Here is a 26,631-nt window from a genome sequence, read left to right on the forward strand (position 1 = left end):
TTTTAACTAACCTCTGGTTAATGGTTTCAGCCTGTATCTAATTTTCACTTACTTGAATGTGTTCTATGTGCCAGCATATGTTGAGTGTGGTGGTGTTGTGACAGGAGGACAAAATGAAGACACGAAGAGACAGTTGTTTTGTTTTTTTTTTCCACATGAACTGAGGTGTTTTTACTGCATTTCAGTAACAGAAACAGCCTTATTAACACATTGCACTCACAGCGAAGAAGACACATCCTCAATGTCAGTGAACAAAGTGATTCAAAGTGGCCTTTTACGGGGAGGGGAGTCTGTAAACTTGACATAGGCTCTCTCCGCTCAAAAGATACACTCCAGAATGCAGGTATTAAAAGCACCCAGTTGATGCCTTGGCGGGTCAATACAACACACACAATGGGTGTAGATGTGATCGACAAAACTGTGGGGGGGTGGGAGAAGAGGAAGGGGGGGAGAGGGGACAATCCACTGACACAAAATCACTGGAATGGAGAGGACTTCTCATTCACTGGAGGACATGCAGTCACACCCGTACAAAACTCTCTGGAGTTTGGACTCTACTATAAAGTTTACTGGCATTAGAGAATGTGCGCAAAAAAAAAAACTAGCCATTGTCACTGGCCTGTTTTTTTTTTTTTTAAGATTAAAAAGTACAACTGTTGGTGGCCCCTTTGCCTCCGCTGTTTGTCAGGTGATGCTCCAGTGATGCTATGCCAGTGTGGGGTCATGTTAAAGTGGGAAAGTTAGACCCTTCAGGAAGTAAAGGTTAGTCCAACCTTCCCTCCTGGGTGGTCAACACTTCTACTGATTACGGCTAACACCAGTTTTGTCCCTATTGTCCACATGAAAAAAACTTTTCTGTGTTATTTTTCTGAATATGATACTCTTGCAAGTCATACACATCCATATAGATAGATGAACTCTTTTTTTTTTTTTTCTTATGTCAGCATACAAGGTAAGCTGGGTGACTATATATGAAGACAACAACTACAACTTTCACAGCACTGGCATTGGTTAATTTTAAATACAGTACTCAAGCATTGTTAGATTAATAAAATAACCCAAAAAAAAAAAAAAAAAAAAAAGGAAACATAATACCCCCGAAAAAATAAGCTACTGTACGCAAGTTGGTTTCTCCCCTAAATGTTTCTTTTGTATTTCAATGGCATGATGTACATATTTGTTTTAACCATACCAACAGACATTGATCCAAAGGGAAAGTTGTCTATGCAGTGTATCACTTTGGATTTCCCTTGATTTTTCATACAGTACCATGCATTTATCTCATTAGTTTTTCTTTCGTGTATTCTCTTTTTTTTTTTTGACCTCTGAATTTTGACTGAAATCATCAATAAACGTGTTAAGATAGCGTTGTCTTCACATAGACTCAGGTAATGGTGTTTTTAGTCGGTCATTTCTCGGTGCACATCCACCCTATTGCATGTTGACAGGTTTTGCAGGATACAGTGGCAATCGTGGGGTTAGGGTGGGGGAATCGAGTGGGGACACTGTGGGTTGTAGGGTTATGGGAGATCAGGGTGAAGGGTGGGGTCGGGGTTTGTGTATGCCAAAGGAAGGGTTCGGGGTTGTCAGCTCCTAGACGACAGCCTTTGAATCCTTGCAGACCTGAGTGGTGGTGCCTGAGTTAGTCTGTTTAGTGTCCGTCCTCCCTCCCACATGGTTCACTGGTCTGAAAAGACAAATAGAACTGTGTTAGGGCAGATTTCATCTAAAGATTTGAGCAACGCTGCTATTAATCAGTCCTGCTGGTGGTAATTTGTTCTAAGTGTTCCTCAGAAAGATACCAGGATTTACCTAGTCCAAACACGATAAGCGATTCTTGTAAAAGAGAGAAAACAGAGAAACTGAAACTGCTGCCACTCGGGACACTTAACAAGCCCTTGACCTCAATCGGTTTCAGACTAACCGGTGTGGCTTTTATCAGAAATGACTGTACAGACGGAGAGTCATGCGTGGGGGGGTGCAGCCCAAAGAAAACCTGCTGATTTGCGGGAAATAGGTGTATTCTTGTACGGATAACCGCAATCAAGTATGGGTAAGTTAATGAGTTTTAGAGGCACGGAGAGAGGAAAGACTGCCGCGAAAAACGAGAAATTAACTGCTCAGGTGAAAGAGCAATTGCTGCCATATTTGCCCCTCTCCTCTTATGGTGACGTAAATCAAACTGTAGTTGTCTTTCCTCTCTTTGTTCCTTTCCTCTTTCTCTCTAAAGGAGACAAGGGGTTGCAAGAAAACAGGCCCTGCCTAAAACTTTTTTCCCAGGGCACACCTACTATGAAAATACTCCAGAAATGCTTGATTTCCTCCCTGGTTTCCAAAAAACCCCCACAGCGCTCCTACTTTCCTACTTCATTCTCCGCTGTCGTCCTTCCTCCTTCCTTCCCTCCCTCCCTTCCTTGTCGTGGAGGAGATAGGGAATGAGGGGAAGGGAGGAGAGAAAGCCCTCTTTTCTGTCATGATTGAGTCTTGGTAGTGATAGCCATCATGCAAAGTATGGAGCACTGACAGGAGTGAGGTGCATGTAAATATATACGCCTACTGTTGCTTTCCTATGGAGGAAAAATGTCGTGCGGAAATGTTGTACGTGTGTGTGTGGGTGTTGAGGGAGATGATGATGGGCCAAGCCTGCAGCGCTGAAGATTTGCAATAAACCAGATTGGCACGCGCACATCTGGCTCCTCAGCAGACAAAGCATCCGTCAACTCTTAGTGGCCGAGTGGTTGAACACTGAGCACTGAGTGAGCGCGGTGCGTTTCGTCTGTGAGTTTGACGCGATCCGTGTCCTACCGTACCTTGATGGGGCCATCCACCGGGTCCAGTCCCTGCTCCGACAGCTGTTTCAAGGCACTTAGAGCAGCCTGAGAAGAGAGGGAACAACAGATGGTCGAGTGAGTGAGGGAGGGAGAGAGGGAGATTGGGTGGGAGGAGAGTGAGTGTCACCCTTCAGCTGCTTTTCAAATAACACTTACTCTGGGAAACCTGATGCCAGCAGGACACTTTCCCTTCGCTGTCTGTTGTCTTTGGCTCCTCTCCACTGACTGTTTATCTAACGTTATTGGGTTAACATTTCCACTTTATGTTTTGGCTGCTCTGCATTTTCCTAAGTCAATCGGAGTGACATCTGTATTCTTGGTGACCACAGCTTAACAAATAGCAGCGGGTCTGATATATCTATCAACGCTAAATGTACCACAAAACGCAGAATAATTGAATTTGCGTAGACCACAACCAATGCTAAATAACCATAAGTGAAAATAAACAAGTGTAACAGTTGTATTTTTTAATTGTGTAATGACTTAATTAAGCTCAATTTGTGGTTGAGAAAGGCTTTAAGTGCAAAATAACACTTCTCAAAGCTTTGAATCAACTGTGTATTCACAATCACAACCAGCCATGTGTAGTAATCCAATGCCATGTCATTAAAAACTGCACCCTATCTATATTTCCATGAGTTCACACTACACAGCTTCAATAATTTACGGGGGGACTTGTGCCAAGCCTCGATCAAAACTGCCATGATGTAATTTCCTTCCTGCTCATCGCCCGCCTGTCTGTGCCAGCTACAGGGGCTGCTGGAGACGTGAGGAGGGTCCAGCCTGCTAACATAATATACGCAACATGTGTGGGAGTCGTGAGGTGTAGCCTAGACTGACACACATGCTATGTGAAGTGGGACTGGGAGATAAACAGAAGAAGAACTGAATGCGGAGAGGAAGAGTTTGCGTAAGACAAATTTGTTGTTTATTAATGTCAAAAGCAGAAACCACTTGTGGTGCGCTTCTAGGAAGGAGCTGTTCAAGAGTGCCAAGATGAACCAGTCTGATCTGATCTTAAGCAGGCTGCAGGTCTGATCCTCACACAGATTCTTTCACCATCTTAAAGATTGGCTCCAGATGTGTTTGCCCTCTCTCCCTTTCTCTCTGTCTCTCAGTGTGGGCTGAGTTGGAGCAGAAGGGGCCACTGGGGAGTACATCTCCTGACAGCCACGGGGTCCAACAGTACAGACCTCTAGCTTCCAACCACCATGAGTGACCACTGTTTGAATGCCACAGATACCTAAAAACTACACATACAGTATATTATCCATTTAATATCTGAGCAATAAGAACTCAAGATATTGGTTTATCATGTTGTCTAATAATTTAATTGTCCACCAGCTATTTGAATTGCATGTTTTGTTAATGTGTCACTATGGATGTTCATTATGGAAACATTTCACATGTTTCACATGAAATATGGCGTTCTAAGGCAAGCAAACAATTTCTGCCGATGGATGTATATTAGTTTATTTCTGTGATTTCATCATTTTGAAAAACAGAAATGTAGTTTAGATTCTTTTCAGCGCCTACGTTTAAGTTGGCTGGAAATGTTTGTACGCAAGTATGGTTATAAAGTGTGGACCAATATCTAGCCAAGTTAATTAGATAAGTTTATCTAATGTAAACCTAAAAAAATCTAAAAAAAGTTTTGTGTCTATCTGTTTTGGTATTAGAAGTGTGCTGAATATGTTGACTCCTCCAACACCCTGTATATAGCAAATAATGCACAGGTTATAATAGTATGAATGAATACGACTTAATTGCCCTCAAAAAACTACAAAAAATATTTATATAACATCACCCCCTGAATCTCCTCTTTATAATTGCTTACACACATCTGGTACTACAGTGGTCAGAACTATCCTGGATCCTTTACACTCCATCACCGGTTAATCAGAGTCGAGATAAGGCACCGCGGCTCAGCTCAGTAGATGAGTGAGATGTGACGACTGGCTGAGTTTGGAGCTCATTATGGAGCCCACCAACGTCAATCCGTGCTTTATTCTTTTTAGTTATATCAGCTACGTGGTGCTGACAAATGAAATTCTCCTCACAAGAATATCTGAACGGGAGACATTTTTCCCGATACATTCAGACACACAGACAGAGACGTCTCCATGTGAATAACGGTCTGTGTTTAAGCTCATATACACGGAGGGGAAACATTAATCACGGTTTAATCCCAAGAAGAAATAAATCCCACTGCATGGTGTATCAATGTGTCTCTGTGGAATGCGATATATAGAGGAGGATGTTACGCACTATTATCTGTGTGCTTGCGCCCAAAATAATTTTCAAAGCGTTTAACTTGAGATTATGAGTAACATAAACCAGGAATCATAATTTATGACTGACAGGTGCAAGGGTCAAAATCTGGTTTGTATCCATCAAATTGAGAAAAAAAAACAACCAATGCTTACAGGTAGTGAAAAATCTGAAACAATATAGTAGGACTGGTTTGAAAAATTGATACTGTCGGGTTATTACTTAAGGCCTTTCTCCGGAGACTCAGAAATCAACTGGAGCCCCTCTAAGTCTGTAACAGACAATTTATGGTGCAATGTGTTTTTTTTCCTCTGTGAAGATCTGACAGCCAGTGAGATTTAAAGCTCGAATATACTTGCAGAGATTTAAGGTGACAACCCGGTAGAACATGACAGCTGAAGGAATGTTTTCACAATTATACTGTTAATAAACATAAATCATGTGAGGAACTCTTGATATAACTGTTTTTATATATGCAGTACCCATCATGTCATCTCAAAATGTCCAGGACTGTCAGCACACCGGAGCGGAAAAAGTAATTAAGATAGGAGGGAAACCTAACGCAGGCAGATTAATCAACGGCACACCTGATAAGAAACAGAGATGGATTAATCTCAATTTTCTGTAGTGACTTATAAATTGTAATCACAACCAACTACCCTATGATTACCTCTTGTTTGTTGTATTTCATCAGTTTGGGACCTTTCTCTCCCTGAGTAAATAGCCAGAGCCCATCTGTTGGAGGTTTGGGGGTGGTGGTGGTGACTAGAGATAAACAGCCATAAATCAGGGGCTTGACGGTGGCAGCGCTGCTGATATACGACAGGCAGGCATGAGGGCCGTGGCAGCCAATCGTTGGGGCCAGCAGCTCAACGAAGGACACAGAGCCTAAGACAAATACAGGGACTATCTGTGGGAAATGGCTGCCAGTGAAATCATTATTTTTCTAATGAGATAAGTTGGCCATCGTTGGAGGCAGCAGCTACACTGATGCGTCAACACTAAGAGAGTATGTTTAGTCTGAGGCTGTGACATGCAAGGTGGAGGTGTTCCATCTCTGTCATGGAACAAAGAGAGAGTAAGAGGTGGGTGAGGAGACAGTGTGCAGAGAGGATGCTGAGTCATTAACAAATGGGAGATGGATGTGGGAGTCCTTTTGAATTGATCCTCAATTGGACACTGAGAGCTTTCCCACCACTGAGGTGTCTGAGGGTTAAGCAAGAAATTAACTAGTTTGTCGCATTGTCTTTTTGTACCTGAAAACGTGTTTATACCTGTTCCAAACCTGGGGGTGATGTCCATGCACCTAGCCAGTGGGTGTGAATTCAGAAAGAAAACGAACACACCCCCTGATCCCTGAAAAGAAGGGATTTCTGAAACCGTTCAACCACTTCACAAGCGGTTCTGATAGAGCACAGTGGTGGCTCAAGGAAAAACAAAAGACAGTGCTTCATTCACTTCAATAGAGACTACTCCACTGGCACAGCAGGGGTGCTGACGCAGGGGCTGCAACAACAAAACGCAGAATTTTGTTAGGCCCGAAAGTTCACACTTCTGCAGCAATGCAATTCACTGTCATCTGGAATAAGCGCAAATATGTACAAGCACAGATTTATTTGTAGAATATTATGTAACATGCTGTTTTTAACGAACAATCATCAAGACGGAAAAAAAAGAACAAAATGACAGTCACTATAATTCCATTCATTTCCATACTTCAAACTCAAAGTGGATTTCATGGATCATCTCTCATCTTCTCACCAGTGCTAATAACACCATTTGAATTTGCTATGGAACAAGTACTGAAGTCACCCTCATCACTCCCGCTTCATCTGTCCTGTCCTCGCCCCAACTTTAGATAACAAACCATCACTCGCCATCGTTCCAAGACTGGGAGCCAACCTGAAGCACCCCACAACTTCACACATGGGCTCATTCATCTATCTACCTAGCTGTCCCTAGTTCAAAGGCTTGGACAAACAGCGATCGAATGTGATGGCGTCTGAGGAGGATCTGCGACCGTGGCAGAGCTCCTGATGTGGATTGACAAGGGCGGCTCATTTTTCTGGGCCTGCTGCGCTCTTAATGGCTTCTCCGACAGAGGCTTTGCTTCCGTCAGCGGCTTACCCAAACAAAGACCCAGTCCCCCAGGAGTCCCTGGATTTAGCCTGATGGATCGTTGGATCACACCAACCCTGACAAATCATACCCCTGTGTCATCTCTCACTGCTGGACCACTGGGTTGTAGGGAAGCAATGAAGACATTTTGGGAAAAGGGAAACCAAATCTGGAGAAATTGTGTAAAAAAGAGCAAAAGGAAGCATACAGCAGAGGACTACGACTGGAAAAGAAGCAGAAAAATAGAAAAATGTTTGGTGGGAAAAGGAACCAGAGAGAATAGGTGAAAGGAGGATTCAATCATTCGATCTCCATCACATCACCTTCTGGCCTTTAGCAGCCATCAAAGACCTCAGGGAGGTCCTAATGAGGTGAAGACCACCAGCACATCATTCACTCTCACATACTTGCATCTCTTTCTCTCCTCCTACTCTGAATCTTCAGAGTAGAAGAAAGCAAAGCGTTAGCCTACTTTGCATGTTCTCCTGGCTTTATCAGATCAGATGCTGCCTCTGCTCTGCTGGAGGCCAGATGAAAGAACAGACACTAGCTTAAGGTTTAACCCAATGACCCAGTCTCAGTAGTACAGTGTGGTATTTCCCTCTTTACCAAGCAGATCCAGACTCCCAGGGCTTTCTCTGGCTCTGTACAGTCCGGCTGGAATACTCAAACCCTTCTCTAATTATAAATACAGGCCAAGAGCATCAGTAGCAGCCTCCCCTCTTTTCTTTGATCCTACGTCATTGTCCAAGTCATGTGTTTGGACGTTCACATTATCCAAGAGAGCAAGAGGCAGAAACTAGCAATACTTGGTTTCTTGCTTAGATGCATTCTTCTTGTGGTTTTTAGCAGGATTATAAACAAACCCTCAACCAGTCACTCCTATAAAAATGGAGTTGCAACTATAAAATGAAATAATATAAATATAATAACAATATAAAATGGCGTTATGCAGGCGTCGATATAGTCGATAGAGTCAATTAGCTTCAAAAACATTTATTAATATCTGACTTCATTATGGCTAGAAAGTGGAGCACTGCATAATTTCCAGGAAAAATATTCATAAGTACATACTTCCTCACTTGTACCAAGTACCACTCGACCACTGATATACAAACCGCAGCATTGTTTCACAACTACTTTCAAAAAAAGTTTCTGACCGTAACCCAAACTGCTCTCTTTTGTTTGCGCAATTGTACAATCACCATTCAACCTCTTATTCGGCAATAACACACTGGCTGTCAGGTCTTAATAATGCTAAAAAGAGTCCGATTAACGTCAAGTGGCTGGTTCCGATTTTGTCTTTGCAAGGCGGGGGGACTCGAAACATGAAGGGGATGCGGAATGGCTGCTGATGAGGATGATCTAAGGGACTTCCACTAGACTAAACAATGACCAGAGTGGATTTCAAACAGGGTGTTTTACAGGGAGGACCTGGGAAGTTGGAAAAATGAGTGCCCTGTTGTCAGAGAGGTTCTGAAGCTGGACATATTGTTCTTGTAAGGGCTTGTTCTGTTTTCAAAAGGCCACATAAAACCTTGACAGTGTTCCCTCTTTTTACGCTCACTCCCCAAAGCACAAAGAAACATGATATACCAGGGAAGAGAAAACCCTGGCCTTTTTGTCCTGTGTTAACCCTGTTGTCACTGCCATGCCATCACATCACGTCTTTCTGTGACGTTCATTAAATTCTTTTTAACATTATCTATTGCAGATTTTCTCTTTCTGCTTTTTTTCTCCTGTCATCTACTCTCGAGCTTCCTCTCATCCCTTGGCTTTCCTTTCCTCTAAATTCTTGTCTTTTCCTTCCACCCACATCAAAACCCTGGACAGGGATCACTGGAACATTCCCGGATAGCTCGTGGAGGACACCTGTGTGTGCTGAGTGCTGGCAGTGTATGCGTCTATTTGTTAATGCGGTGTGATATGTACATGGATTCTTGAGTAACTACAGAGAAAATGTATTCAGATCCTTCCTTCCAAATCTCTTCCTCACTCTATCTCCAGATTTCACATCCTCTTCCACACCAGAGGAACTGATAAAAGGGGCAGTGTGTGCCTGGCACTACGTGGCCTGACATGATGAAAATTCTTCTGAAGTAGCATTTCATGTTATTCCATTTGCCACGCTACTTCTTGTGAAGTAGTGTAGCAACTGTGAATGTTGCACAGCTAAATAAACTCCTCTATGAGGAAATCGATTTGATTTCTGCATAGTTCTGAGCCGTGTGTGCATGTTGCCACATTATGGTGATCAGAATTCATACAGTGGATAGTATGTGTATCCTTTTGTGTGTCTCCCAGGCCTGAGATGAGCAATGAAGGTTGCCTTAGCGGGTAACGGCCGTGGGGCTCCCCAGGGGAGCAAGCCTTCGCTGACATGGGAAGCCATAAATAAGGGCCCAGGGCGCAGCGCCATGTCATGCGTCATTTGGGCCGGAGAGGCCTGCTTTATCCCCTCCCATCACCGATCTGCTGAGGATGGCACCTCCTAGGGCGTAATACAAAACATATGGGCAGAGGGCGAGGGGCAGAAACACCTCAACATACCATACTCCTGCCTTGTCAGCAAAGCCTCTCAGAAGAAAAGCAGATACAGCCGAAGACGGCCTCTATGATAACACCATGCTAGTATGCCCACAATTAAATTTTGTCAAGAAACAGTAACCTAATCACTGAGCTTGGTTATTTTTTTGTTATAGAAACGTCATACAGTAATTATATGATAATAGCAATAAAGCTTTGGGCAGGTTTAAATGGAAACTCCATTTAGCATTTATAACCACTATATAAGCAATGAATAACATTAGAATTTTATTGTTTATTTATTTATTTAATTTGGATTTTCCCAGTGTGGGATCAATAAGGTCAATCTTATCTTATTGCTTTTATGAACAGTTAGTTAATACTTAATAACACAAGAGTTGTACTTTTTAAAGTATATAAACAACTTGTGAATGATTTTGATGTATAAACAGCTAATAGTTGTGTACACACTCTAAAACTTATATAAGCCAATATATAAATGTCTATAGTAAAAAAAATGTAAACGCAGAACATTATTAACAAATGTAGGAGGGTTTTGAATTGAAGCGTTACCATTCAATTTTTAATTTTTTTTTAAGACTAATACCAGTGAGCTGTAGTATTTTGCTGCTGTATTTCTCTATACAGTACTGTTCCATGACAGCGCAGACACCATTAAGCAATCTAGGTCAAGAGTGACTGGACACTGGCAAAATGACGCATTCTTTCACTAGGAGGGAGAGACACTTTCCCTTGTGATGAAGAGTGGAAAAAACTGCACATTTTTATTGAGAAAGGGAACCTGCCACCCGCAAGAGTATACGCAACAGAACATATGTATGTCGAAGGCTGCTGCTGATGATTCAGTGGCTAAATGCAGCACAAGATATGATACGGTACATGAAGAATGCATCAGTGATGAGACGGCCGCCTGTAAAGAGATTGAGTAAGAAGACAAAAAAAACTGCCTCAAATTCAGTGACTCATCAGAATGACCACTAACTAAGATGAAATACACCTCAAAAGGGAGAAGCCCTTGATTCCTCATGGGTAGACAACCACCCCCACTATACACAGATGCAACCTGGGTGATGAGTCTGGGCAAACTGGTCCTTTATGACTCATTCAATAAACCACAATTATTTCATTCACAATTATTCCTCTATCTTATATAGATGACATACACCAAAAATAATCTTGCGTCACCATCAGCAGGATGATGCTGGAAGAGATCATCAAATACTAAAGATTCACTCCCTGAGCTAATAATAAAGTCATGGTGGAGGATTTGGGAAATACCCTTCTAACTGCACTGTATGGTTCTGGTCAGGAGTGTTACATCATCTCATCTCCACCTGCAAAGATCCACCTTTCTATGCCGGAGGGAGAAGCTTCTATAATCCTGAACAATTGGACTCAAATTGCCCTGGGGAGGTACAAAAGGCTGTGGGAAGAAAAGCCCGCCTTCGGGCACTCGCTCTCTTATCAGTCGAGCGATAGTGATCGGTCTCAAGGGGCGTCCCATTTCTCTCTTTTCTGCTTCCTCATCTCCCTTTCCTTTTCCACTTCTCTCTTTGTGTCAAAGATCGACCGTATGATCCTTTTAACTGCTCTGTTCCTGCCAAAGTTCATTGTCCCGAATTCAAAATGACAAACTCTCACTGTTTGCTTGGTGATGAAGTGCTCGGCCCAGTTAAAGTGGGCAGTGGTACAAGCAGAGGTTGGGTGGGGATGCAAATGTGATGGCTGTGGTTGTTCCCTGGTTGCTACACAACCAGAAGAAAAAAGACGGTCTATCCACAGCAAGGAAGGGCAGCCCACACTAGAGGTAGGATTCAAGGTCTTAATCACTTCCCCACCATTTGCATAGATAATAAACTTAGTAAAGACGGCAGTTGGTCGAATTAATTACTAGCGAGGATATCATCCTGGATGTCAAAGAGTATTGCTGGCTGTTATCAGTCCTTCCACTCAAATTGGACAATTATTTCTGCATCACTGAGTAAGTGATGAAAGCTAAAATGGTCTGGACAAAATTAGAGAGATTCAATGAGTCATCAGTGCTACAACTTCATTTTACAAAGTAGTTATCAGGCATCATATTCTCTCATAATGGTAACAGCTGCTGGTCGCCTTGAGCTCAGAAGTTAAGAAAAAGTTAAGGCATGAGGTATGCTTGAACGTAAACATCTTGTACGAAATGTAGTCCGATGTCTGTGAACAAAAGTGTTTATACCTGTTATGAAAAGGTACACTTGAAGCTGTGGCAAGAAGCCCGGGATCATAGAGAGGGGCAAGATGTAATAATGGTTCATTAGAATAATGGTGCACAATGTCATATTTTCTCCTTGAAGGCATCCGTGGCGTCATCTGATCTTGAGCTTCCTCTCATCCCTTGGCTTTCCTTTCCTCTAAATTCTTGTCTTTTCCTTCCACCCACATCAAAACCCTGGACAGGGATCACTGGAACATTCCCGGATAGCTCGTGGAGAACACCTGTGTGTGCTGAGTGCTGGCAGTGTATGCGTCTATTTGTTAGTGTGGTGTGATATGTACATGGATTATTGAGGGCAAAAGTGTTTATACCTGTTCTGAACGGGTACACTTGAAGCTGTGGTGAGAAGCCTGCCATCATAGAGAGGGGTGAGATGCCATAATGATTGATTAGGAGTTCAGAGTGAACAAAAGAGCTTTTCCACACTGGTTGCTGGTTACTTGTTGCTGCATGAAGTGGGTATAAATGTCAGATTGTTGATTTCAGAAAGGTACAAAAGTTGTTCGATGCAATCCTCCAAGTTTCTACAGCAGGAAAGTATGGGAGGAGGGTGTTTAAGACACAGTATGGTGATCAAATAAGGACTTTGTTTGAAGTGTACTGACCCATTTAGAGCAATAAAAAGGGGTGACAAGATTTACAGAGGAGAATTACAGGTGTGGAAAGGCAAAAAAAACTTTGGGAACTTTGGGAAGTAGCCTGTGAAAGGGTTAAGATGAAGGGTGAAGTGAGAGAGGCTAAGTGTCTCACTGTGACAGCCGCCAGCTGCATGCAATAATCCCCAACTCTCCATCAGGAGCCTTTTATATTTTCTTGTCAGAGACAGCAGTGTGTATGAGAGTGGATGTCTGGTGGACAAAGACATCCGGTAACAAGAGAGGACGCACAGTCAGACGGCGTTTTACACCTTCTTCCCCTTGTCTTTCTCCTTGTAGCTCCCTCAGCTCCTTTCTGCGCTGACTTTTAATCACCTCGTACACATAAGGGACACGCCTGTAAAACCTGTTGCAGTGTTTTATAATTTGCTATGGATCCCCACAAGGCCTGTGACTGTTTCCCATTACCCAGCATGCTCGCTGGGCCTATAAGATGCAGATGGACACTTTGTCTTATACCCCAATCCCTCAAAATACTGAGTGGGCCTGCAACTCACTGTGTGATGGGGGTCGATTGAGACCCATCATGCCTAAGGGAGCCCCTGAAGTGTTATGAAAACCTTGCTATGTTCCTATGGCAACTGGCAGTGTATACTGCAGTCAAAGCCAATGTATAAGACATGTTTACTGAAAACAATAAATTCCAGTATGCTTATATCAAGAGGCAGGCCTTTCTGGGTAAGGGTCCTTCAACCAGGCTCATTTTCTGATGAATAGGTCCAGGGGCCACACTAACTAACCAAATGTAATGCACACTGAAAACACATGTCTTTTACAAAAAGCTAGCATAATGCCATAACCCAGTTAGTTCAAAGCCGGCAGGCCTGTCACGAAGTGTTCATAAACAACGGGATCTCGACAGGAACAAAGCCATGTTATGGATTCAGTCTGCGAACACAGAATGGCTGACGTGATGAGCGAACATAGATTGACCTAGGCATGCAGAATAAAAGCAGCATGACACAATCTACTCCAAAGCTGAATAGCAAAAGAAATTAAACAAGTCATGTAGGCCAACATTTCAGCCAGATAAGATGCCTTTTAGTATCAAATTCCTTTATAATTTCTCGTTTGAGGGCAAAAAAAATTTAATTGGATTAAAATTAAATGATTGGAAGTGATTTTCAAAGTTCCAATGTTCTCAAAATGGTGTAGCTTTCAAGTGTCTCTCAATTCCCTTCCAAATCCCTTCCATCATCAGAAACAAGTACATCAGTGCTACAGTTTTCCCGCAGTAGCACAGTCCAGAGGATATAACCCATTATTTGTCACTGATACTGTGATTTTGTCCATTAAAGGAGAGTGAGTACTTAATCCTCTGTGGGCGAGTTTTTACGAGCCACCTCACACATTTTTACAGCATGGCAAACAGACAGTAAACACCAGGAAGGTGCTGCGCTTTAACACGTGATTAAGACACAGCTAATTAGATTGAGGACAGTAAAACTGTGAGGGGAATCGTAAAAGAGAGAGAGCAGGGACGGGCCTGAGCGAGGGATCACGTACAAGCAGCAGACGTTTAAGTCAGGACACTGCAGGGCACTGACAAATGACCGAGCTAGGGTTTCTCATTTCTGCTGCCTTCTCAGTGGTGAAAATGTAAATAGCAGACTTTCTATGGTAAAAAAGAAAAGACCCCCTCACACACAAGCCCCCCATGTCCACTATCCATCCATCCCTCCATTCTTCTCCTCCCTCTCCTCCTATGCAGTGGTTGGTCCCATGAAACAGGGGTCAGGGTACTAATGGAGGACCTCATGGCCTTGTGTGCCTCTGGAAACAACCCCCCCACTCCCTGCTCTCTTATAAATCAAGCAGGCTTCATTGAGAGTGGCAGAGTCCTCTGATGTCCCAGCCATGTCTCATTTCAAAGTCCTCCTGAAGGCTCACACGGTTCCACGTTTACTCACTGGGCACAAGGGAGATGTGTATGTGGGGGTGAGACTCAAAGAGAAACAGACAGACACAGTAACAGAGAATAAAAAAAAGAGAGGGAATGAGTTTGGGTTAAGTGAGAAACAGAGGGAAATTAGGAATAGAGAAGATGTCCCAGAGGAAAAGGGGGCCTCTAAAACAAATGTTTATTTAGTAACTATGCTGCATTAGACCTCTCACTTGAAAGAATGTATAATAAATCACACCAATTTGGGAAAGTCATTACAGCAACACATTGTGTGTACATGTGGGCACATGGATGTAGTGGAGATAAAATGCCTTCCTCTGTTGCGCATGTACAATTTTTTACAGAGCACCTATAGAAGTGCAATCAAACCCCAAAACAAAATTTCCCTCCCTTCACGGTAAATTGAGGTGTGTGTTCTAAAGTATAAATGATCGTTGAGATAATGAGGTACTGTGGTTTCCTTTAGTCTGTGCATCCATAACAACGCCAGATGAGTTACATGTGGATTTAAAATGAATGTTTTCCTGACTACAAGTTTTGTTGTTACATATAGTCTTTCTACACATCATCTAAATGACTCAGAGCATCTAATCAAAACCAGTTACATATATATAAATGCATGGGGCATATAAACGGAAAGGAAAACAATACCTTCCTATGCAATCAATATAATTCAGAAAAAGAGTAGTGCTAGAAGAAAATTAGGGGTCCTTAAATGAAACCTTGAGGGACACCACAATTAATTATTATTTTGTTAAACCACTGGCATTTTGGGAAACATCCATATTCTCTGTCTTGCTGATTGTTAAATGAGAACGACCCTTCCATAATTAACAAAATCTGCCTCCAAAAACCACTAAAGCTTTATTATTAAAATGTTTTGTTTATATAATAAATACAAAAAACAAGTTTATTGGTGGGTGTGGGAACCAGCAATCAGTAGAGTCTAAAAAGTTACTGTTCCCAGGCCAAGGACACCTATGGGTCATAATTCCCTGTAAAAACCACAGTGTGTCATTTCACACTTTCGTAATTCCTTGAAAACATGTCTCATGAACAATTAAATTCACATTAAAATACATAAACACTGTGCACCTGAGAGAACAATGTAGTATAATTTATCATATCACTAGATCATATTCAGGATAAATGCTTGCTAAGCTTGCAAGCCTCTAAGCCTGTGATACCTGTCATACGCAACATGAGAAAGCAGGACTGCCTTTTGCTCAGCTAGCTAAGACATGCAAAATAATAATAAAAAAAAATTTGCTACTCGTCTCCTGTTTCACTTGCTGCTGCGCTTTCTTCCTCTTACTTTTAGGCAGTGACAGTGTGGTTTGCTTAATCTTCCCTTATCTCCTTTAAATGCAAAAGGTTGGGCTGAATTTGCATGTAAAGCAGAACACAAGCTGTCACTTGTGACTTTATTTACAGAGGAGATTTGGAAGATCATGAAGATACTGTTATGAGGCAGACAGGCAGACACACACACACACACACACACACACACACACATACACACAGTGTTTACTTAAACCGCAGGAGTGTGTGACACCTTAGTCGTAACTGGTGTTAACCCCCGACGTGGCTGTTGTTTTGAGTGTTTCAAAATGTCTGCTGTTTGAGGCCTGAGAATGCGTTAACATCCAGATGAGAGGAAGGTGGTTGTAGTGGGGAAGGGGTGGGGGGCTCAGACAGACAGAAAAACATTCCCCAGTCGCTACGCTCATCTCCATAACTCAGTACGCAGCCACAGAGCACTGATCCTAACATGGGACATTAACGACCCGACTCCCACCACTGGAAGCGTCGTTACCTGCCAGTGAACAGTAAGGGTCATTTAGGGCCCAATTCATGACTGCCATGAAAGAAAGGCTCATCTTTTTGCCTCATGGTTGTAGTTAGGGTTAAATAAATCACTTGTAGTAATTCAGTATCAGGCAGGAGGAGCCCCGTCTTGTATGGCTACGGACCTGTCAGCAAAATCTGAGTGATAACCTGTAATTTCAGAAAGACAATCATATTGTGTATGATGGAAATCAAAAACAACTTTCACAAACAAATAGCATCTAAGCATCTGGGAGATCTGATTTCAGTAAGTCAGGAAAACAACAAAAGAATATAATTACAACCAACAATACCGTTCATTGTGCAGTGTGTGTGTGTGTGTTTTTCTATGTATATGTGTGGTTGTTTTTATGCCTGTGAGGTACGCCTGCAATTACTGTCATTGTGTGATTTGCTTATGATGATTAATTCTTAGAAGTTCTTAACCACAAGACGTGTGTCACATATCAAGTTAAAGGGCATTTGAAAATCCAGAGCTTTTCCTCTGAGAGTTGCACAATGGATGTTCGATGGATTGTGCAACAAGTATCAGTGTTGGTTTGTGGCGCTCTGGTTTATCTACGTCCAACAATGGTGTAACAGCAGACACATCACATGTCGCTCATGCAGAGGATATTCATTCCTGCTCAATTTCATATCTTTGAAGCAAACGGCGAACCTCTCAAAACACCTCCTGAACATTCCTCTATTGCAGTATAGTTTGTATATTAGGGCAATGCAATTCAATAGGAGACAGTAAAGCAGTTTGCATAATGCTGATGAAACAAAGGAGACACGTGAACCATTGCGGAGTTAAGACCTAACGGTCTTGGTGTTGGAAAAGGTTTTTTCTCCGCAGGTGACATATTTCACACGTTGTCACTGGGAGATGGCAAAGCAGAGGAAAAAAAAGATTAAATACCTGGCCCTTATCTCTGGGACCTTTTCAGCGAGGCGAACTATCACTCAGCATCAAATGGCATTAAGTTAATGAGCCAGAGATGCTACAAAGAGCGGGTTGGTAGCGAATTAGCAGCCTGGATTGCGTATATGTCTCCCACGGGGGTGATGAGTGAAAAGAGGTGTGATTGGTTTAGAGACCTTTATCCACACCAAATTTGTGTGTGTGGGAAATCACACACCGAGCCTGACAACACCGAAGGTTGCAAGGCCACTGCCAAAACATCTTGCTTCTCTTAACATGGAGGTGATAATGAATGTAACACCTTTGGTTGGCTTAAAGCAATCACCCTGGTCTGACAGGTCTATTCAGACCATATCAGGGTTGGAAGGGGGGATGCTGGGGGGGTTTATTTATTTATGATGAACGTAACCACTATGAAAACAATCTTTTTCCAGCACTCTGCTCCCACACTTTCATTCGTTGTCTACGTCACTTGACCACTGCTTAATCTCATAAAATAATAGATACAGATGAAAAGAAATGTCTTGGTGTTCTCATTTTGCAGATCAGACTGCAAGCTAAACACAGACTTAGAAGGTCAGCACACCAAATAAACCAAGCAAGGACGCAACGGGAGAGTTTAGTTGATGAACTGGATAGCACCCAGCTTTATTTCAGGCTGAGTGTAGAGGAATTTTACTGGTATGATCAATGGATTGGTCAACATAGCATGACAATGGGTTGCATTAAAGTTGAATTTGACTCAACTTCAAATAAATAGGAAAATTGCCTTTTCACAGCAGTGCCTAATTTGTTCATATTAATATAGATATAAATTACACATCAATTCTATTCACGTTTTTCTTATCAACACTGGTTATTTGCCCAAAATAAAGAATAATATCTCATATCTTAACTTAAATTGGCAGGTAGTGTAAGACTATCTGTCATGCCCTCCATATATTTGAATGCCTGACAATTTTACACATCTCTGACAAGTAGAAGTCTCAAGTTACTTCCTAGCACAGACTTTACAAACGCATGCCAACAGCCTGGAGCACAGATGCAGGCATTTCAGTTTTGTTTTTATAAGAACAGAAGTTATTGTCTGTTATAATCTGGTTAGCCAGAATTTGTGGGTAAATACTGTTTTTGTGAGAAAAGTCTGTTCGCACACATCGCACACATGCACACTACTGGTGTGCATGAAATGCTGTCAGTGATAATTCAAAATTCTCATGCAATGTGACACATGGTCAGCTGTTTTGTTACGCGGGTTGTTAAAAGGTACATTTTCAAAAATTACAAATATTGTAACTTTCTTCCCGGTACTGGTCGGTTTCATAGAACTACTTTCTACAAAAGAAAAAGTCCCTGTGAAAACTGTTGACAGCATGTTCTGGGAATTATCCCCAAAGGAACGTTGGCTTGGAAAGAGATGTTGCTGTTGAATATTTTAAATGTTCATTTTCACTGCTTTGAGCACCACAGACAAAACTCATCATCTCTGTTATGTTAGGCTGGAGGCAGAAAGCTTGAGCAGATCACATTTTCTGCATGGCTAGACACTGTTTTACTAAAAAGTAAATATGATTTTGGACTTCTCGGACATTTTGCATTTAAAGACTGAATGATGAATCTATTAAGTGGACAAATGTGAAAATAATAATTTGCAGCAGGAGAAACATCACGAAATGACTGATACATGAGGCCTTTTCAGATATAGAATGTGTAACATCCCTCGGGTAAAGTGGCTTATGGGTCAATTAAAACTGTTATGACAGCAGAGAAGAAAACTGTTTTGATAGTGACAGTCTTTGTGCATAAGATACTAAGAGAATATATTTATTACAGTGATTTTAAAGAGGCAGTAATGTTGTTTTACTTTACTGCCATTGTGACTTTTACGTAAAAGTGACTGGAGTGCTTATTCAACATGAGACCAACGTGTTAAACTGCTATCACATTAGCATGAGTGGGGTCATGTCTGAGAAGTCTTGATGTAAAAGAGTACAACAAATACCCGCAGGAGCACAGCCTTTCATTGTAAAGTTGTATAACTTTCATCTTAGCAGACGTACACTAATACTTCTAGTTTGATGTGTTCTTATGATGTTAAAAGGGGGGGTTTATGTGTGTGTGACCACATGTGTGTGTTCTCTTCCACACTATGTCAGTCCTTAGTAGACATGCTAATGTTCCAAGGGGCCACTTGAAACTATCAACACGTCCCCTAATGGGCAAGTTCATGTTTATTCTCTCTCCACTGGTCACTGCTTCCTCTGGTGCGCAAAGTAAAAAAAGAAACACTTCTATCTCCCATTTTCTCATTCCCTGTCCTCATCAATCTCACATATCCTCACTCAATCAATTTCTCTCCAGCGCCCCTTTTCCCTCTTTCTCTCTCTCTCCCCTTCCCTGAATCGTTTACCTCCTCTTCCTCCTCCTCCATCATTCTTTCACTGCTCCTCTCCTCTCCCATCACACTCTAATCTCCCGGTCTGAAAGGCGTTTCCTGAGGAGGGCATGCGGGAAGACAGGCGGGAGTGATGGATCGCTCAGTGGATGCTTCACTTTGTCCACTCTCCAGGGCGGGAACGGGATGGGGCTGGGTAAGGGGAGCAGCAGGGGTCGGGTAGGTCTGACAGTGGGAGTGCTGGGTGAGGTGGTGTTGGGGAGGAAGGCAAGGTACAAGCTCCTTTGAAAGGTGGTATTGAGGGGGGAGCAGGGGAGGAGTGTGTGACTGCCCCCCCTCTGATTCTCTATGATGTTAACTAATTATAGTGAAGAATGAGAGCTCTGCAAACATGTGCCTCCTGCTGCAAACTCTGACTTCAAAACTGTCTTTTTTATATATTCAAATTGACCCCCAAACATTTAAAACCTTTAAAACACAGCAAGCAACGTCTTCGCTGTGTTAAATAAATCAAAGTCTGTGCCAGTCAGACATCAATATCAGATACTAAAGAGGTTTTACTTATTCATGGAGACCGGTTTCCAAAAATCGTAAAAAATAAATAAATAAATAAATTACCAGTAAGAATCTGGCAGAGAATGTATGCCTCATAATACTCCCATTTCTTCTAATGAAGCAGAGAGAGAGAGCAAGTCAAATGTTTCTGCTCAAATAGGGATTAAAGTCAAACTTTTCCAGCCGCAAACCACAGCACAAAGGCCTCTCATCCTCCCATGCTAAACATTTTTAAAATTTAAATCCCAACACAAAGCAACATCTTTGAGAAGTTCTATGCTACAAAAAAGGTCACTGTGCCTGGTGTACATTATTCTATCCTGAGGCCAGACCAGATGAGTCTACCATGTTGTCGGTAATTGTTATCTTCAGTAGATAATGCAGCTGAGCTCTAAATATTTACAGTAATAGCAACATAATCTGTCACCATCGTATAACAGATCTCCTACTGAACTAAGGGAGCGTGTGCATGATATTTCACTGTAAAACTAAAGTCTGTTTGTGATCATAGCTTGTGACATTTTCCTCGGTTAATAATTTAACAGAAGTTTATTATGATATTCAATCTCAGTTTGATTTAATTTCCTATTTAGGTTAATGCCACCTCTCTAATCGAGATTCAGTCTCATGTCTACAAATTTATGCTCGCAAAATGCTTTTTGGACCATGTTTCTTGAATGCACAGAAAGTCCAGAATGCAAGACTTGTTTAATTACCTAATCTGTGTCCTTGGTTATGTTTTTCCTCTTGGATTAGCTCTATTAAATGGCCTTTTCTTACGTTATCTAACTGTACTTGCATTTCCACTTATGACCCGTTGTCATGCAGCTGAGGGGCTCTTGGGCTGGCTCGGCTCATAGGAGCAACAGATGAACGTTCCTGCAGGCCAAAGTTTTGGATCATTACACTCAGCTGTGACATTATGTAAGCCAAATATTTATCATGTCAAGATTTTCTCGCATGTTATGTTTTTTTGACCCACATTTTCAGGTCTTCGGTGTACTACAGAAACCCAAGAATGTCTGCTCCATGTTCACTGAAAGCCTTCAGGCCATGTCAATGCAGATTAGATCCCACTCCCCTGTTTTCCCTACATACAGTGATTTAGGATACGTCCAGGTGCTGTGTTTGCTTACACAACACTGGCACATAAAGAGGAGACAGACAAGACAGATAAGAAGGGAGGAGAGGCTGTCCGACAGCTGCCTGCCTGGTAGGGTAACACTCATGCGGGACCCCCTGAGAGGAGCCCAGCCTTGGGTAACGTCTGTGCCCCAGTTGGGAAGGAAAAACTTCAAACACAAGGCCAGTACAACCTCCACCCCTCTTGCAGCTCCCACTCCTGCTGTTCTCCTGAGCTCCACGGGGGATCTCTGAAGACCATCCCAGCAGTCACCACGCCATGAATCAGTCCCGTTTATCCTCTTGCTGCCACCACGCTCCCCTACTGTCACTCTTTTGCTCTCTTATTTATACCTATTGTCAACTAGGCCACGTGAATGAAAGCAGGAATGTGGAGAAAATAAAAATAAATGTACTCCTCAGCAGTGGTCCTCATTACCACTCCAATACAACCCTCTTCCTTTATCCTTTGTTTTCACGTTGAAACTCTGCTGGCAGCAAAAATCCACATACCATGGACAAGGTCAGATACCCAATTAATTTTTGCAGAGCTGTCCAGCGTTTTGTTTGAGTAGGGAGGATTGGAAAACGTGATGGCATGGTTATCTGTGTGTGTTTGGGAATCTGGCATTAGATAGTAGAAACAGTCAAGAGAGCAAGTATGGGATCAAATGGTGTTTTGGGAAGGTGAAAGGCCTTTTCACAAGGTGAATTATAGTTCTATGTCACTGAATGAAGCCTGTTCATAGACAGGCTATGGTAATAACCTAATGTTAGCTTAGCTAGATAACAAACTACAAAGAAAAGAGAGGAAAATGACATTTCCAGGGACACCAGAGACAGAAAATAAGAAATAAATCCAGAAAAAAAAGGATCCAAAAGAAGCAGGCCTCATTACCTGAAAACATGTCTAAAACACATTTTAATCCTGATAAACTATGTTCAACATGTCATATCAAATCAGCCAAAATCTGCTTTTGCTGCAAGAAACCCAAGCAGCCACAGCTGACAATCTGGGAGACAGGGCCTCCAAGACCCGGGGTGGCTCAGCTGAGGACATTACTGCACGCAAAGCAACCACCCACACACACATATATACACACACACACACAAACAGAGTCTGGTGGCAGACAACAGTCACCCTGTCATCTTCGATTGCAGGCCGCTCATGTTGGACCAGCGACACCTCACACACAGCTCGGTGGGCCTCGGCCCCCCTGGTGTCCCACTGCCGCCAAAGAGCGACTGCCAGAGAGTTACTTCAGCTCTGCAGAACAAACACAGGAATCAGCCTGTCTAAAAAAGCATGTAGTCCTGTCGAGAAAAAAAAGAAAAAGAGGAAGAAAAAAAAAAAAAGGTCTAAATATATCCCCATGCGAATGCCTTTAATTTGTTCTTGTAACTCACAGATAGATTGAGTGCAGATTTAACCGAGCAAAACTGATATGACTTTGAGAGTTTGAGCAGTCAGCGGGGCTGGAAGTTTGTGGTCACGGTGTGACTCATAGTTGTAAGTTTCGTCTGCGCTTCAAACACCTAAAAATAAAACCGCAGCTGAATATGGGAACTTGAGGCTTTACATATACAAAAATCGAGAGTTAAACATATTGTTTGCACAGTGCGTTTGTTTAGTCAAAAAGCTGTCAGCGCTGTATTTTTTCCTTCCTCATTTATTTGGTTTAAGATACTTATTAAATATGCTGTCATTTAGAGCTCAAATGGAGAACATGTTGACAAACATTTTTGGGCTCCAGGCGAGTTTCAGCTCGCGCAGCACCCTATGGGCTCACATGTGTTTTACAGATGGCACCGAGTAGATGGCACATAAGGTCAAAAAGAGCACTCAGCTGTATATCTCTCACACATACAGGCCCTCCAGGAATGTCTCCGCAAGGCCAAGGATTATGGCAACTAAGCACTGTGGTGTGTGTTTATGTGTGTGTAGATGCTTCTTTCTGTCTGCGAGAGAGAGAGTGTGTGTGTGTGTGTGTGTGCACTTGTTGATGAAGAGCAGACCTTTGTAAAAATTACAACAACTCTGCTCTCGATCACTTACGTTTACTGTCCAACAGTAGGCTTTAACAAGATTTTACCCTCAGATCACAGAGTCTGTACCTTCAACAGGTAATCCACTACTCACATCTGATCCAGCATATTCACAGAGCTTAGCTGTGCTCCGTGCATCCGTCTCTGCTTCTCCAAACTGCTGAACATTATCGACGCTATCAACTATCGGTAATACCCTAGCATAATCACATTATATCTGACACATTTTAAACTTTAATAGCCATATTTCTTCATTTATCCGTATATAAATAATACAAAGTCTGTTATTTTTTTTTAAAGTTGCGCTACAGCTTTCCTTTGATTGGTCCGTGATGCATGTGTTTTCCAGCAACTGTCTTTGAGACATTTCTTAAATTTTTATAATGCAGCACAATTTATTTATTTATTTATTTTTTCAAGACAGGTCCTCCTTCCAAGAGTCCAACCCTAACCCAAAAACAAAACAAAACAACAACATTTTGGCCACAAATCACAGACTATCCCTTTATTTATAGTAAGCATGCTTACTATTTTTACTACTGCTATTGTTCTTCATTAACAGATGATGATTACATCTTTTCTTTGATCCCTCACAAAAAGTAAGATGTTTTGACACCATGTGTGTTCTTTCTTCAGGCTAATTAAGCGAGATAATCAATAGCTGACATCTTTTTTGATTTACGGTATGTTTTGATTTTATCTCTCACACCAAAAACAAAGGCTAAAACAATTCCTGTTTGGTAAAGATGTGTCATGTTGCCAAATAAAGACAAAACCACAAGAACACTCAACAATTATTATTAGAATAATAAGAAACATAAGTCATCGAGGAACAAATAGATGACACTAATGTCTGTTCTGTTTTTTGTGCTTGCAAACAACAAAGAGTCACAAAATTGTAAATCAAACTAATACGTTTCGAAGTTATAAATGAATCCACATCTTGCTTTCTTTTTCATCAAGCGCTGTTTTGCCAACAGTAATTTCCTCAGCCAGTCATCCATAACTGCAGCCCATATCCTATATACATCTTTCCATCATACATCATGGGCAGAGAGGTGTGGAGAGGATTTCCTTTGACTGTTGATCTTTATCAACTCCTCTGGTCTACCTGACATAAACCTCCATGACAGCGCTGATAATGCAGCAGGAAATTCCCACAGAGATGTAAAATAAAACACAGTGGAGTCTCCACACATTACTCTGTGTGTGTGTGTGTGTGCGGCAACAGAGACATGCTCCAGGAAAAAGTTTTTTATCACCTCTTAGCCAAGAGATTCCCCGCTCCATCTCATCAGATTTACAACTTCTAATTACAACAGATAAAAGCGTGTGGACAACATGTGGCACAGGAAACACGTTGGATCTTCGGCGAGAGAGATTAATTGGCCACTCAGGGAGAGATGACTGATGGATCTGAATGTGTGCAACAGGATGCCTATTGAACCTTTTCTATTGACTGTGGGGCTTATTAGTATGTCAGCAACAGAGTCCATCTTCACAGCTGCCAGTGTCCAAGCACCATCACTGAACCAAATGTGTGACGCCTTCAGCCCTACTTTGTTCAACAAGTGTTGGGGTTTGGGGGGCTGCTGAGGGTGACCCCTTATTGTTAGGTGCTCCCTTTGTGGTCGTACTCCTCACTGTACAGAGAAGAGAAAAAGAAAGGCCTTCTCTAACAGTCGGTCATGCCCCAGTGCTCCTGGCAACAACAGGTCCCGAGGACGCAGACCTGCCTGGCCTATATTGGCTTGGCTCTCAGTTAGCGGTGGCGACACTAGCCCCCTGTCAGCTGTCCCATTCAGGGCCCGGGTCGGCCCTTTATTAAAGCTTTGAAGACTGCTGAATAAAGGGGCGTCCTATGTTTAGATGATAGAATGTAAGCAACTGGTTTTCTGCTTGGGCAACACAAGACAAAGAGCCTTCTTCTGAATACGGCGAGTATGTAAGAGAGAGTGAGTGAGAAAACTGGAGAGGGAGGGAGAGAGAAAGAGGCGTAACGCCACAAGTTTTGGAGGTACTCTCTTAGATATGAGGATGGGGATTACTTTGAAAATCATAGAAAACTGGTGGCTGTATGCGGGTGCAACAGAGGCTTGTCAAGGAGAAGTACACCGAGTCTTCATTATCACAGGTGGTTCTGATGCCCTTGCGATTAAAACCAAACCCACGGAGCTGAGGCTTCTCTGTTAATTAACGGATGAGACCCCTGACAAAGTCTCCTCACAACATGCCCTATATACTACACTATATACACTATATATGCTCCACTTCACTGAACCAGGATAAGCAGAGCCTCAGGAGCAGAGCCAGCTGATATTATCAGCCATTAATGGGTTGCAGTAAACCGCAGCAAAAATGATTTATTGGCAACGTTTAATGTATATTTGACATATAGTTTTTCTCAATTCAGTTTTATGTGTTTTAATTTATAGTTATGGCTCAAAATACTTCAGGCTCCATTAATGTTTATTGTTGAAACTCTACAATACTTTTTTTTCCTGCCTTTCCTTTCTTTACCCAGACATATCTTTATTACAAAATATTTACTTGGTGTGTTTATGGAAGAAAGAAAAAGACATAGGATAGTAAATTGTTATCAGATTTGTATTCTTCTTAAGTAAGTATAGCAATATAGGCCTCAAAAACAAAACTATTTTTTGGGCTGTTGACATGAATGTTCCCTATTTATTACCCAGAGCGAGTGTTTGGTCAGTGCAGAGCATCTCCACTATAAATGAAGAATAACAGCTTAGGTTAAAGATTAAAATCAACACTGCCTACCACTACATTCCAACATAACTTAATATACAATACATAAAAATGTATCAGAGCATCAAGACTGATTGCTGTATGCGCCTTTTCTGTTTGTGCAGCATGTGTGTGCATCGTGGATGTATTAATCCAAAGTCTTTACGCAATAGTCAATCAGGCTGCTGTTAGCTGCTGATTTCCAGTTTGGCACAGCTATAAGCAGCTAATGCTAAAATGACTTCATTGTAAACTTTAGGCATTGATAGATTTTTGTTATATAATTTATAATATTTATATTTATGTACGATTTTATACAAGCATCTGTAGTTTCTCCACCCTTTCCGTCACATGCGCATATATATATATATATATATAGATATATATATAATATAGATATATATATATATAATATAGTATCATATCTATA

At 41.9% G+C, this 26,631-nt stretch overlaps 1 protein-coding gene across 1 annotated transcript in view; it reads right to left on the bottom strand.

Annotated features, from left to right (window-relative positions):
• Positions 1 to 622: 622 nt before the first annotated feature.
• The window catches only part of stau2 (staufen double-stranded RNA binding protein 2), an 81,074-nt gene continuing 55,065 nt past the window's right edge, over positions 623 to 26,631 (bottom strand). Inside the window, exons 14-15 of the mRNA XM_027274160.1 lie at positions 2,811 to 2,876; positions 623 to 1,687 (exon numbers count right to left, since the gene is read on the bottom strand). Coding sequence (XP_027129961.1) covers positions 1,652 to 1,687; positions 2,811 to 2,876 — 102 coding nt within the window. The 3' untranslated portion in view covers positions 623 to 1,651. The remainder of the gene's footprint in view (positions 1,688 to 2,810; positions 2,877 to 26,631) is intronic.

This window comes from Larimichthys crocea, chromosome XXIII, assembly GCF_000972845.2.
Source record: "Larimichthys crocea isolate SSNF chromosome XXIII, L_crocea_2.0, whole genome shotgun sequence".
Taxonomy (NCBI): Eukaryota; Metazoa; Chordata; class Actinopteri; family Sciaenidae; genus Larimichthys; species Larimichthys crocea.